Here is a 13,967-nt window from a genome sequence, read left to right as displayed (position 1 = left end):
TAACCAGCATATACAGCCAGAATAACTTGAAGGACACAGAAAGCAGAATTAACCTATTCCATTTCTTTGATGTATCACTCTGATTTGGCAGAGTCCTAGGAAAGCGCAATAGATAGGAGTGAAAGCAGTTACTTCCAGAAATTTTAATGGACTTCATACATTCCTCCGTTTTTAGGCACTAAAACCTAGTTTTAGTTAACAGGACTATTTCTCTAACAACTACTTAAACATATTTAGTTCTGTGTTGTTATTAGTCCCTACTACAACAGCTTATAATGACTTTCTAGAAACAAGGTCTTTTGCAGTTTCATCTTCAGAATGGACTGTGATGTTGCTATGGTTTGTTCCATAGTTCTGTTTATAAAAAATGAGGTGTTGTCCACACAAAACTAGTTGCACTTCTTCAGCACATCACACCTTCACTCCCCCCAAAAGTGCAATTCCAGTGAATGTTCACATATGTCAGATGCTGACAAAGATCATCCTGGAATTTTTTTCATCTTCTATTCAAAAGGAAGAGATGAGGCAAGCTTTAAGAGAAGTAACTCGATCCAAGCCAGAACAAACAATAAACCTTTGCAGTCTGCAAGATTAATTCAGGGTTTACTACTACCTTCTCTACAGAGACATAAAGCAGGTTAGACCATGATTATTATTACCCTTGGTATCTGTAATGGGTCCTGCCCTAGACGTTTCTTGGCACTGTCACTGCCTTACCTGTGGTGCATACCCTGTTAAATGGGTTTCAGTTTAATTAATTATCCTGCCAATACGAAATCACAGAAGGATCCTGGTCTTCCAGGTACACGCAGATTCATTAACACATTTAAAGAACGAACGGTTTCTCAAAAACCACCACCACAAACAAACAAAAAGCAGAAAATTTGCTCAAAAGAAAAATATTTGCAATTTCAGACTACAGTCAGTAATAAATGAGCTTCCAGACTACCACTAGTGCCCAATTATTTACCTAATTGGTGAATAAGTAGAACTAGTTAAGCTGTTCAGAGACCAAAATCAGCACAAAACTTATTATAGAACATCACATATTGAAATATTCATGTATCCAATATTTTATAAGATGATTACTATTAAGATTTCTAATCCAACTTCTTTTGCTGAGACAACAGTTACATTAACTGCCATGGTGAAAATCTAATGAGGCATGGAAATATGCCTTGGAAACATCAAACAAGCAGAACCGTCACAGGAGATGCCTTCAGATCTGAGCATCAACTTTTCATTTCAACACAGGCAAATACAGAGACAGCAGCTAAACCCATCCGCGCTAAATTCTTCCGTATAAAGTAGATTCTGGTTTGATGCCCTGTGCAAACACAAAATTTGCACACTGTTTTCAAAGCAAACCCTCAATGTTTTCATGTCACTCTGTACAAAGAAGAAAAATAAAACAATAATCCTACATACGCACAATGCTGTATATGGCCTTCCTGTGCATTTCCAGTGTCCATAGTAAAGATGCATTTTCATTACACATATGATGACACTTCTTGGAAAATTTCAGACACATACAAATATATAAAGTGACTGCTAGGTAATTTTAATTTCAGACCTCTTTAAACCTCTACTAGTTTATTAATAATAAAAAGAAGTTGGAATTGTGCCAAAAAAGCCCAAGATCAAAAGTAGTATAAATGTATACTAAATAAATATATTAACTCTGATACATTAAAGATCACTGTCTTCAAATTTATGATTAATATGTGTTACAATGTTAAGAACAACAACCATTTATAAGTGCAGTGTGAAAACTGACTCACATTGGCTATTCAATAGTAATATTATTAGCATTCAATGGCAAAATGTTTATTAAAATAATGCTCTTTTATTAAAATAACCCTATTGGTATCAGCTGTGAAGAACAGCAGCACTTCACGCACTATATAAATGTTTATGACTAAATATTAAAGAATTTTCAGCTGCCCATTTCAGTCTTAATGTAGTTGTTTCGGAAGCAGAAGGAACCCCATATAAATTTAGCCAGCATACTGCTGGTGCTTGTATCATGCTTAGAGAGCCACTATCACATAGGAATACACTCCATAATAGCTTGGAGTAGCATAAAGATTAGATTGATAAGTAATATATATATACACATATATATTACCTGTTCTTGCCTCTCCAGCCACTTGTCCACCATGGGATGACTGGCACTTAACGATGAACGAGCATTGTCTCTCTGAAACTGGTTAGACCAGCTATTAGTATCTCGTGGTAGGCTTCTGTAGTTTTCATCTTTCTAGTTTAAAAGAAACAAAAAAGTGTCTTATAAAAAACAACCAGTCCTTGCACATTAACAATGCAGCTGGTTATTAAACGAATACAAAAGGAAGACTGACAAAGGAGAATGCACGTCTGGCTGGACCCAAGGACATGATTGCCCGACCATTCAATTTCAAGAGCTCCCCTTACTTAATGCCAGTGAAGCCCAGCTAAAGCCTTTGGTGGATTTGTAGCTCCTGCACCCACCTGTGCTTCACTACCTCTCTTTTTCCAACCTCAGACCTCCAGTGCACAGTCTTCCCAAGTATATACATACTCTGCAAGGCTTTCAGAGCTCCCTCGTTTCATTCTCATCAAAAGCAAATGCACCATATAACATTCATATAGCATACATACATTCAGTGACAGCTAAGGCCACTACATCATTTTCCCAAGTTGCTGTATGCAATCAATTTTACAATCAAAGCTGTCTCACTGCTCCAGGTACTGTCCTTTCGGCCAGAACAGCATGCTATCGAGTTCAAAACTTGATTTTATTATTCTTGGTTTGCCCGGAGGTATACAAATACAGTCACATTTGTACAACAGCAGCAGATGGAGGTTGCACTGATGGAGATACATATATCCCATTGAAACTGGTGTCTTTTTTTCTAATTGATTAATTTCTTTGCACATCTTTCCCACACACTGTACAAATTCTTCAGCTTCTAAAATTATTAATCTTTACTCGGTCTGATCACTAAAAGCCAATAAAAACAGAGGCAGATCCTTAATGACTGGAGTCACCCTTAGCCCAAAGCCAAGGAATTACTGATAACTCACAGAGGTTTATTCTCTCCAATCAAAATAATATACGGAACTGAAATTCTGCTTAGGTTTTCAAAAGATTACAAGTATACTTTAAGTATCCTTCCTCAAGAAGCAGAACAGTTTTCCAGTCAATGTTTGTCTATCCTCATGTCAAATCAGATATCTATTTGCAAAATAGAATTGCAGTGCTACATATTTGGCTATAGTATGACTTTTAAGAATCTTGAGAATCTTTCTAAAAAAAAACACCTAAACACATTAGGCCAGAACAGCATGCTATAGAGTTCAAAACTTGATTTTATTATTCCACATAATAATGGTTTGCTTGGTTTGTCTGAAGTCACATTTACAGCTAAAACCTTTTTTTTTTCCTTTTTTTTTTTATTCATAGCACACAGCAGATATTTGACCCTTTCTCAAATCAATACTTCATTCCATCAGCATGAGTATTTCTCCCTTCCCTACTTGCTGTATTGATATTTCTTTGGCGTGGCACAGTATCAGTCCAAATTCTAAAATATGGACTGTAGCATCAATTCCCTTACAATTGTCCTTCACAACTTTATTTCTGGTAAATGTATGACAGGCTTTGCTAGGAAATTCAGGTCTCAGTATAATGGTGATATGTAGCGCAATCTTCAAAAGCTTCCTATGTTAGAGCAGCCTTTTCCCAGACATAACAAATTTAAGCTTTCTTAACTGATGACAACTTCTTCTCTTGAAAGAGACTTTGTAGTATAAGACTTCCATTTCAAGACATTAAAAATTGAACTCAACCAGCACAAGATAACCTTGTAAAAATATATCTGCAAAAATAACCAGGCCAACAAATCAGCATCATAAATTAGTTTACCCTGCCACAAACGAGTAAGAACTTTGCGTCTTTCAGCAATGAAAAAAAAATCAAGTTTTCCAGTTTGTTTAACCTCACAGCAAACTAGAAACTTGCTTAATCTCTTGCTTAGAAAGGGACAGAGGAAGTCAGTCATTGCTTTCTACAACTGTTCCTTAGCAGAGCCATAAAAGCCAGTAAACAGTGTGCAAAAATTGATTTTTTTCCTGCTGCTTTTCTTATTTAATTCTTCTCTTCAGGTGACAGAGGTGCCACAGTTCCTATAAGCCAAAACAACAATTTTTCCTATTCAAAGTGGTGGGAAATTCTAACAACAAAATCAAAGTCTGACAAAGAAGTAACAAAAGATTATTTTATGCACAAAAAACCCCATGCAGTTGGTACATGAGTTATCGTCATCTAACAAGAACTCACTGACAGACCATCACATACTCAGAATGAAATTTCTTCCTATGTAATGAAATGTTTTCTGTATTTCTGTACTTTGTATATAATTCAAATCTTTTATTGATTCCTGTTTACAACTTTCAATATAAACTTTTAAAAAGACATTTTACCTATACTACACAAAAATCTCTCTCCATACAGCGTCCATTACCAATGTATAAAAGTGCTTTGCAAGAACAAGAAAGAAGAAAGTTCATCAAGCGATGTGTTGTCTTCAATCATTCAAACACAGAGATTTTTCTGATGGCAGAAGTAAACACTGGAATGGAAGAGATATGGTTCCTTCTTGTGTTTCTCAGTGCTGCTCAGAGGCTCAAAATAGAGCTGCTATTGGAGTAGAATAAATACTTCACCAGTGTTGCAGTCACACGCAGTGTCATGTTGGTATTAGACAAACAATGAACCATTAGAAAAACAACTGGCCACAGACACGTTCTCTCCTCTTTTCTTTGCCATTGCTTTTTGGCAAACAGATATCCCTGGGTGATGGCACAGGCATAAACACTAAGCTAGACCAGGAGCAGAGAGACCAGCACTTTCAACACTGCTCCCATGGTCCTTCTTGCAGACAGCTACACAACAAAACCGCAAGATGCTGCTGGTGACCTGGAACCCCATCTATGTAGGGATCTCCATTACTGCTACTGCCAGGTCTAATTCAAAGGTAGAAGTGGTGATAAACTAGAGAGATGGAGGTGAAAAATACATGGCTGCGCCTTGAACACTGGGATTTACTGACCCATCCATCACTTTGTTTGCTATTTAAATTGTATATATATATATAATTCATATATAGGTTTGGGGTGATATATATATGTGTGTGTCTATATGTATATATATATATGTTTGGGTTGGGGTTTTTTTAATATGTGTTAACCCAGAAATCTTTACTTCTATTCAGCATAATCTAGCATAAGACCTTAACACATGCTTCAAACATCTGACTGAAAAAAGGTGTGTGTTGCTTTTAACTTCAATACCATAAAGAAAAAGATTTCATGGTACAGAAGCCATCAGGGTCAAACAGGGAATTCTCATTTCTTCTGGAGCAGCAGCCGTAAAGCTCTCCTGGGACCAGGGCTGACGTATATCATCAGTTACAATTAAATGCTCTAATTAAAAAAAAAAACAAAGAAGTTTCTTTCCCAAACACCTTTGAGGACCACGGGCTATGTCAGCTTTATCATGTTGGAAACGGAAACTGATCAATATAACACCAGAAGTGCCAAGTCACAGTATCACCACTGCACTTAACAGCAGTATTTTGCAGTATTTTTAATGAAGACACATAATCTAACACCTTAAGATTTAGTTCAACATGGTGTTCCTGTGGTGCTTTGCTGGAGGGTTGAGCAAAAGGGGACAAGAGAAATGAAGCAATTTTGCTATAGTTTTAATTGCAGATGATTTGCAATATACAAGCTCCTCATCAAAGACATTGCAGCTTGTAGATGAAATGATGGATTAGAATGATCTGTGTATTTGAATTAATAGTTGTCAGTCAATAGTTGTGCATAAATTCACTCCCGACTTTAACCCACAGCTGTACTCCTACAGATGCCCAGAGTCACTAACCCAAGCAAAACATCCTCCACATAGTACAATGACAGTTTCACATCTGTCTGCCACTAGGTCACTTTACAATAGTGAAGAAATTGGGTTTTTTCTGTTTGTTCTGATCTCCTGTGTGGTTATTATAAAGTGTGGAAAATTTGGGTGTGGTTTTTTTAATACTATATAGCAATAGATTAGGAGTAAAACAGACTGAGGACCTCTTCAACATAATTCTCTGGAAGGAGATACAAAAACATAAACAAAGTTTTCACTTTAATTATTTCTACAGCAAATTGCCCACCTCTCATTTAGGATTTTCATTAACACTGCACTGACTTTCTTGTATTGTCCATCATTTTTTCTTGTTCACTGTGCACTTTGGGAAAAGCTTCTCACTTGCTTGGGTTTGATTCCTTGTGATGGCCTCAGACTGAGATAGGATTTGCCCATGTTGATGAGAGATGAGATTTCATTTATTCTTAGGAGGTTATAATTTCATTTCACTTCAGGCAAATGCATGTCTACAAGTGTATTTATTATTGTTGAATCACTATAAAGTCTAGTCTTCCTTCTTTTTATGCTCCACTATGTCCATGTTAGATCCTAAACAGTCTCAGATGGGTTGCTAAATACTGTAATTAACAAAACATTCATATAGTTTATGAATGGGGGGCTTTTATTTATTATGTAAAATACCTCTATGACTGATGCAAACATCTGTTCAAAAATGCAGAAGTATACACACATACCCATTTTCTATGGTGCCTGAAGGTCTAGTGAACAGATTCCTGGATTTTTTTTTAGTCGATTGGTTATGGGGTTTCTTTAACTAGACTTTAGACTGTCCTGGGTTCAGCAATAACAGTAATTTTTCTTCTTCTCTGTAGCCAGTGCAATGTCGTGTTTTCAATTTTAGTCTGAGAACAACGTTGATGACACACTGATGTTTTACTTGTTGCCAAGTAATGCTTTCCTTGATCAAGGACTTTTCAGTCTCATGCTCTGCCAGTGAGGAGGGGCACAAGAAGCTGCCAGAGACAGGACACCTGACCCAATAGCCAAAGGGGTATTCCATACCACAGCACTTCATGCTCAGTATATAAACTGAGGGGAGTCACCTGGAAGACCCAGATTGCTGCTGGGGTCAGGCTGGGTTATCAGTCAGCAGGTGGTGAGCAATTATATTGTGCATCATCTGTGTTTATTGGGTTTTTTCCCCTTTTCCTTTTTAGCTTTATATTCTCTCCCCTTGTTATTTCCCTTATCATTAGTAGTCGTAGCAGTTTCTTATGGTACCTTAGTTACTGCAATCTTCTTATCTCAACCTATGGGATTTACATTCTTTCTATTCTCCTCCCCGTCCTGCCCACAGGAGAGGGGGAAGTGTGTGTGCACTTGTGCACGTGTGCGCATGAATGGATGCATGTTGCTGAGTTACTGGCCGGGCTTAAATCATGACAAGACAAATAAATTAGGGATAAGACCAACTGGATGCCTATTACTCATATAAAACTAATTTTAAAAAAAAGGATAAAGGATGCACAAATAATGTCTGTTTTACAGGGAAAATACACATGGGAAATTAATTAACCCAACAGGTGTGAATAAATGGGAAATCCCCTTGGTAAAAAAAGAATACCTTCTTAGAGAGAGGTCAGATTTGGAACTGTTCTCTATTCAACAGCAGCTTTTTAACTAGAAAGAGTACCAAATTTCAACAGTTTAACTTGAAATCAATTGTACTGGTCACTCTTTATAAATACCATCTCTCTTAGGAAACTGACACTACTGCTTCGGCAAGCTTCCTTTTCCCCTCAGTAGATTCGGTTTACTTTAGCATTCTACAGTTTCAGGTCACAGTTTGCTTTCTTCTGAGGTGTACTGAAGAATATGATCCCAACAGCCATAATAATCCAGATAAAGCATAGCCATCTAACACATATAAGAAGTAACAGCATCCAGTCCCCAGATATCTGGATTCTCTGCTCTTAAGCCATTCTCCTAGGAGTAAAGTAAAAGCCAACTTCCTCATTAAGAAATTACCTCAGCTTTGTGCCTCCTCTCAGCTCTGACCCAAAACATGGGTCATTTCCAGCAACTTGTACAAACTGTCTTAGGATGCAGAAGATGCAAATCTAATAGTCTAATAAAGAACTTGCATGCCCTATTTTTGACGAAAGTAGGTAAGAAGAATCACCACTCTGTAGTCATTCCAACGTTTTCAGAAAGACTTGTCTTTAGAAATGACCCTCTTTATAGCTCTGTAAGTGGAATTAATGTATTATGCATGGACAATAGCTCATTTAAAAAGCAATTGAAAAGCCAGTGTTCTGCTTAAGTTCTATCATCCTATGCTCAGAAACTTCCAGAGTTGTCCAATTCCAATTCAAATACACTATGTTCTCTTTTGACTGACAAGAAAGGCCTGACCTTAAAAAAGCAATAACTAGGAGACAGTTTTCAGTGCATGCTGTGTTATATAAAAATATTTAGTGTCAAAGAATATGGGCTAAATAAAGATTAAATAAAAAACATGAGACTGCCTATCCAAAGCATTCTGTTGACCTCTCTTGTTTACAAAGGAAAAATCAAAAATGTCATGATCTTTGCACGTATACATGCAAAGCCAGAAATTACAAGGCAGTGTATATTGTTATTTCTCTGACTGAGAGACAGGAAAGAAGCTGCTTCTTCCATTCACTCTTATTAATCTAAAAATAAAACAAGAGATAATGCAAAACAAGCCAAATAACATACAGCAGTTGATATTCTGTATGTATAATTCAGGAGCTGGATTTATTTCTGTAAGCTTAACTAAAAAGGCTTTCCACAGTTTCATTTTAAAGAAAAATAAATTAACCAGTTCACTTAGAATGCTATGAAGCTACAGTACTGATTCCTCTACACATTATACTTAGACACCAGTTTCCCCTTCCACTACTTTTCACTAAACTGAAATACGTGTTTTTTTTGCTGCACCACTTTAGAGGCCTCTAAAGGGTTTCTGTGTCTACCCAGATTCCTATATGGATCTATATGGCTATGTGTTTAAATGCAATAATATAACTATGCACAAGACTGCCACTTTCACCAGATGTTTGCTTTTGTAGCCAAATTTCAAAGTGCTTCATGTTCAATTTGGATTTAGATGAAATACAATTTGTAAACTTGGGGGTTTTTATTTTAAATGTCGACATCCCTCTATTTGATTCCTTGGGAGAGCCAAGAAATTAATTTGCAGGAGGGAAAAAAAAGAGCTGATAATGAATTAATTTTGAAAGCATGCTCTGAAGATCAGATTTAACAAATAAAATGTTAATACTAAATATATTTGTGAAACTAAGGAAAGCAGAAACAATGGGGTACCAGAAACTTCATAAGGATCTTATATTTAGATCTTCAAATTAATAATATCTTATAAACCACCAGGAGTACTCATTTAAGTGTTGGGTATATGCTTTCAGATGGCCATAGCTCTAAAATCATGCAAGTGGCTGTTTATACATTTAGAAACTTATATCTGCGGTGACGGAATGAAGAAAGGAGGCCTGGGCATAAGGAAATCATTCTGCCTTCTTGGGCTAACTAAACATCTCCACCCTTCCCCCCTTTCTTCATTACTTTGACAAGCGTGGAGAAGAGCAGTGATTTAAGGTCAGAAGCACAAAGGCACGTCCCAAACCCATGGCAAGCGGCTGTGCCTTCATGTGCTGCCAGCCAGCCACTTGTCCCCTCTGTCAGTCCTTATCCAAACCACTGACTGCCTTCATATATAACAGTGCAGACAGGGAACCCCGCAAGGCTTCCAGCAGAGCATACATCACCCCATCCCACCTGCAAACTCATTTCAGACCTTGGCCAGAATCCCTCCTGCAGCCTTTGGGGAAAGGCCCAAATAGGTACCAGACAGGTGGCTTGTAGCAGCTTGTTTTCCTTTTATCTAAAGCTTACAGCAGAAAAGCCACCTTCAGCTCCTTGCAGTTTCATGGGCCTTTCTCACACCGAACAGCTTCCCGTCATGCTCCATCTTATGGTTTTAGCTTTTATCCAGATTTCTTTTATTTCATGTGCTCATCAGGCAATGCTTTTAAGTTGAACATCTGTATACAGGAGCTGAAGAGCTCATTTATAGAGACAATAAAACTGGGTGGTAGCACAGAATGATCATCGCTTTTCCATCAGGCTGTGAAACAAAACCAAGTTATGTGACATCTGTTTCAGTCCCAAATTTACTCATAACAGAAATAAAGGTAGAATGTGACTAGGTGTTCCTGGTTTGAAATCCTGTATTTACTAGAGCTGAATTTCCCCACTAACGAAAGCTCACCACCTCCTCCCCAGCCATTCTTCATACAGGTTAGTTCCACATATGGCTCTGCATTTTATGCTGAGATTACTTTGCCTGGTTGTCTTTTCTTGCCTTAGTGTGTAACTTACATTAATTACAAGATTTAAAATACAGCAAATACAGCAAAAAAAGGCCAAAATAATTGCTATTTAAACTGTGCAGACTCATGTCAAAACACTCTAGGGAAGGCATAGGCTGCAACACGGACTGTACTTTAAATCTGTTTTTCTTCCTAGCTACACATTCAGCCAAATTCCAAGTGTGCTTTGCACCAAGACACAACCTTGATAATATGAAAACAAGACAGACAAATATTTAAATCTGCAGAAGCTCTTGAACCACAAGTGTTTCTGTACATATGCACAGTTGCGTGTTACAACTAAACAGATGAAAGAAGGTAAAAATGCAGATCCAACTACTTCCAATGAAAATATATGTGTTTCTAAACTTAAAATAAGATCACTAAACCTGAACATCCAACTCTTTCTTTTTCAATTTTTTTTCTAATTTAATTTAAACCTACTATTTCCATCCCAGAGTTTTTCACCTTCAAACCCATATTAAAAAAAAGTAATAAAAAAGGCATAAAAAAAGTAATGAAAGAAACTGAGCATTTAAATATGGGCATTTGCAAAGTACACATTCAGGTGGATGAATGGCAGAGGAAAAGTCAGCAATTTGTTAGAATTTCAACTATTACGTACAATATACTTGAGAACTTTGTTTTCAGTGTAGCCTTCATCATCTCTCAGAGGGAGGTGTTGTACACTGTCACTACTGAAGCGAAAGACAAACATCCTGTGCACATTCTACCGCTCCTTTATCACCACTAGGGACTTACTCATCCAGAACTTCCTTGGCACTCCCAGTTCATGATACAGCACCACATCACCTCACCTATGGATCAGACATTGCTCATCCAGACTTTGCTCACCTATCACACAGAGCAATGTGATAGCACAACACTGGGAGAAAAATACGCATTCCTTTTGCACTACTGATGGAGAACAAAGATTGAGAGTGATCAACAGAATTGCTCAGCATCTGAGCAGAAGTGGTAAAAAAGCCATCAGCTCCCAGCTCTCTCTAGTATCTTGCACTAATGATCTGTTGCTTTTGGAGGGCAGAGAGGAAATTTGATATATGAGCTTCAACAGATGAACAACTCGGAGCAAAAACAGATAAAACAGCAGAAGAGATGAAGAAAAACACACCTTCACTTTGGATTCGTTGGTTTTGTTGTTGGCTTTTCCCTCGCTTCTTAACACATTTGGTCAACACTGACTTTTGGATGCAAACAGTTGTATCCTGTCCGTGTGCACAGTACTCAGCAAACATATTAGCACAGCATCAAGTGATGGATATTGGCTGTTATCTCTTTGTGCACTAGGGAAGGATTTTTTCACTTTGGGCCTCTCATTCCCAACCTGCTGCTGATATTAAGAAATACTGTATTTGTTTTCACATTTTGAAAGTCAGGAACTTGGAGTTCTTTCACAGAGATTTTATTTTTTATTGCACTAAGTTTCACTAGCTGCACTGCTGAAGAAAGTCAAGACTCTCCTGCATGGTATCCAGTGGAAGCACAAGAGGAAATAAGCATATCAAGAAATACAAGTTATACTATCAAAACATAAGAAACAGCTTTCTTACTATTAGGGTGATCAAACACTAGAAGAGGTTGCCCAGCCTCTGTCCTTAGAGATATACATACTCAAAACCCAGCTGGACACAGACCTGAGTAACCTGCTTTCATTGACTCTGCTTTGACCAGAAAGGTTGGACTAGATGCCCTCCAGAGGTACCTTTTAACCTCAGCAGTTCTGTGATTCCAGGAAAGTCATGAATTTTACACACTACCCGGGACAAAAATAACACATACGATTTTTATTTTATATTGTGCTCTGTTTGGGTACGATTCATGTAGACTATTTCATCATCACATGACAACCTGCCAGCAGTGAGCTACTATTACAAAGAAACTGATGTATGTAAATTTAGGGGTTTAAATTTTCATTAATCTATCTCTTATAACAACATTTTCTGCATTAAAACACTCTTCTTCGTCACCTGTGGATAACACACTCTCATTCTCCCTTCCTCTCAGTCTACATGAAATTACATCTGAAATGACAAAAATTGTGACTGTCTCACTGAAAAAGGCTCTGCTTCAATAAACTTGGATGAAGAAATATTCGTGGCTACTGAATCCTTCAGAACTTTTGTTTAAAATATTCCATTTTTATTTTGAAAGCAGAAAGCTGCAGTCATTATGTGGGAGGGTTTAAAACCTATCATGACAATGTTGCCAGGCTCTTTGCATTTACCATGTACTTCTCCTTAGCTGACTCTGTTGTATTACGGCAGTTTAACGACATTGTTCATCTGGTACATGCTACTTCCCTTCTGCAGGAGTACAAACCAGAGGTTCCCAAGAAACATTAGCAACACTTCAGTCTCTTGTTCCCAGAATGATGCTCATCCTTTTAGTCCAGTCTTTCCTCATCAATTTAATTGATTTACACTGTGCAATTCAGACTCCCTGGCTGTAAAATTACACTAATACACAGAGCTATAACACAGGGCTCTACAATCTTCTGAATTGCAATCTATTGAAACACCATGCCATGGTGACAGTGACAAAGCAAACTTCACTAAGCTGTGTTTAAATAGACTCAAGTCTAAACTAAACTAATTTTCACATTTAAATCTGAATTTGACACTGACACACTCTTATTGTTGAAGCTTTTCATATAATGCATGCATACTTTTCTTACATCTAGACAGAGAAGTATTTTTTCATCCTGTTTACAAAGAGGATTAGAAAGCATCGCATCTTTCATGTAAATATAAAAACCTACAATCCAGCAATTTTGTACTCATCAGTCTCCACCCATAGGAACAGCAAAATACCTGCAAGTAGAGATTTGTTCTTCACAGGTAAAGGGTTTGACACTAGATGAGACTTAGATCACTCCTAGGCAGTTTCAAATTCTTCTGCTGCAGTTTACAGAGCCTAAAAAGACTAGGTTTCCAAAAAGGAAGAAAGTATACCGTAAGAATAGTTATTCCTACAAGGCAGGTCTATTTTCAACCTGAAAATACATATATGGGTGAACCTAATTAAGAACAAACAAGCAAAAAACATGGCTGCTGACTAAATGGAAAAGGCAAAAAGAGAAGGAAAAAAAAAAAGAATTAAAAATTATGTACCAAGTACACTCAGCTACGTGTTTGCTCTTGCTGAACCACCCCACAGAGCACATTGTGTGCCATTTGCTTTGCTCCAGGTGGGTGAACCCAGGAATGAGATGCACAGAAGCCCATGCACAGTCTTTTTTCCCCTTCATTGCTGTCTTTTGAGATCTTGTTCTTACTGTACATTGTCGCTTTATTTTATTGTACCAATGCTGTTATCTCTGATGCAACAATATATGAATCAAATTCAAAGAAGTCACAATGGAAAGTTTTTCATAAACCAGTTAGCCATGGCATATCCCCATATTAAGCAAGGCAGGTTAACTACATCAGCTTTGTGTCTTTTGGAGAAGCAGGATCGAAGCAGATAGCTGATATACAATTCCTCAACACAAATAGAGATGCAAATGTAAAAAAAAAAAAAAACCCACACTGAAAATATATGGGATAACTAATTTACAGTTATTATAAAATGCAACATATCTGGGTTGCTGTCTTTATATTCTTCCAATA

The 13,967-nt window shown here is 37.3% G+C and overlaps 1 protein-coding gene across 1 annotated transcript in view; it reads right to left on the bottom strand.

The window, feature by feature from the left end:
* PARD3 (par-3 family cell polarity regulator) overlaps positions 1–13,967 on the bottom strand; it is a 450,917-nt gene that overhangs the window by 253,403 nt on the left and 183,547 nt on the right. Inside the window, 1 exon segment of the mRNA XM_034070217.1 lies at positions 2,129–2,260. Coding sequence (XP_033926108.1) covers positions 2,129–2,260 — 132 coding nt within the window.

Source organism: Melopsittacus undulatus, chromosome 1, assembly GCF_012275295.1.
Source record: "Melopsittacus undulatus isolate bMelUnd1 chromosome 1, bMelUnd1.mat.Z, whole genome shotgun sequence".
Lineage (NCBI taxonomy): Eukaryota > Metazoa > Chordata > Aves > Psittaciformes > Psittaculidae > Melopsittacus > Melopsittacus undulatus.
Note: the sequence above shows the minus strand (reverse complement) of the source record. Positions and strands in the feature narration are given on the sequence as shown.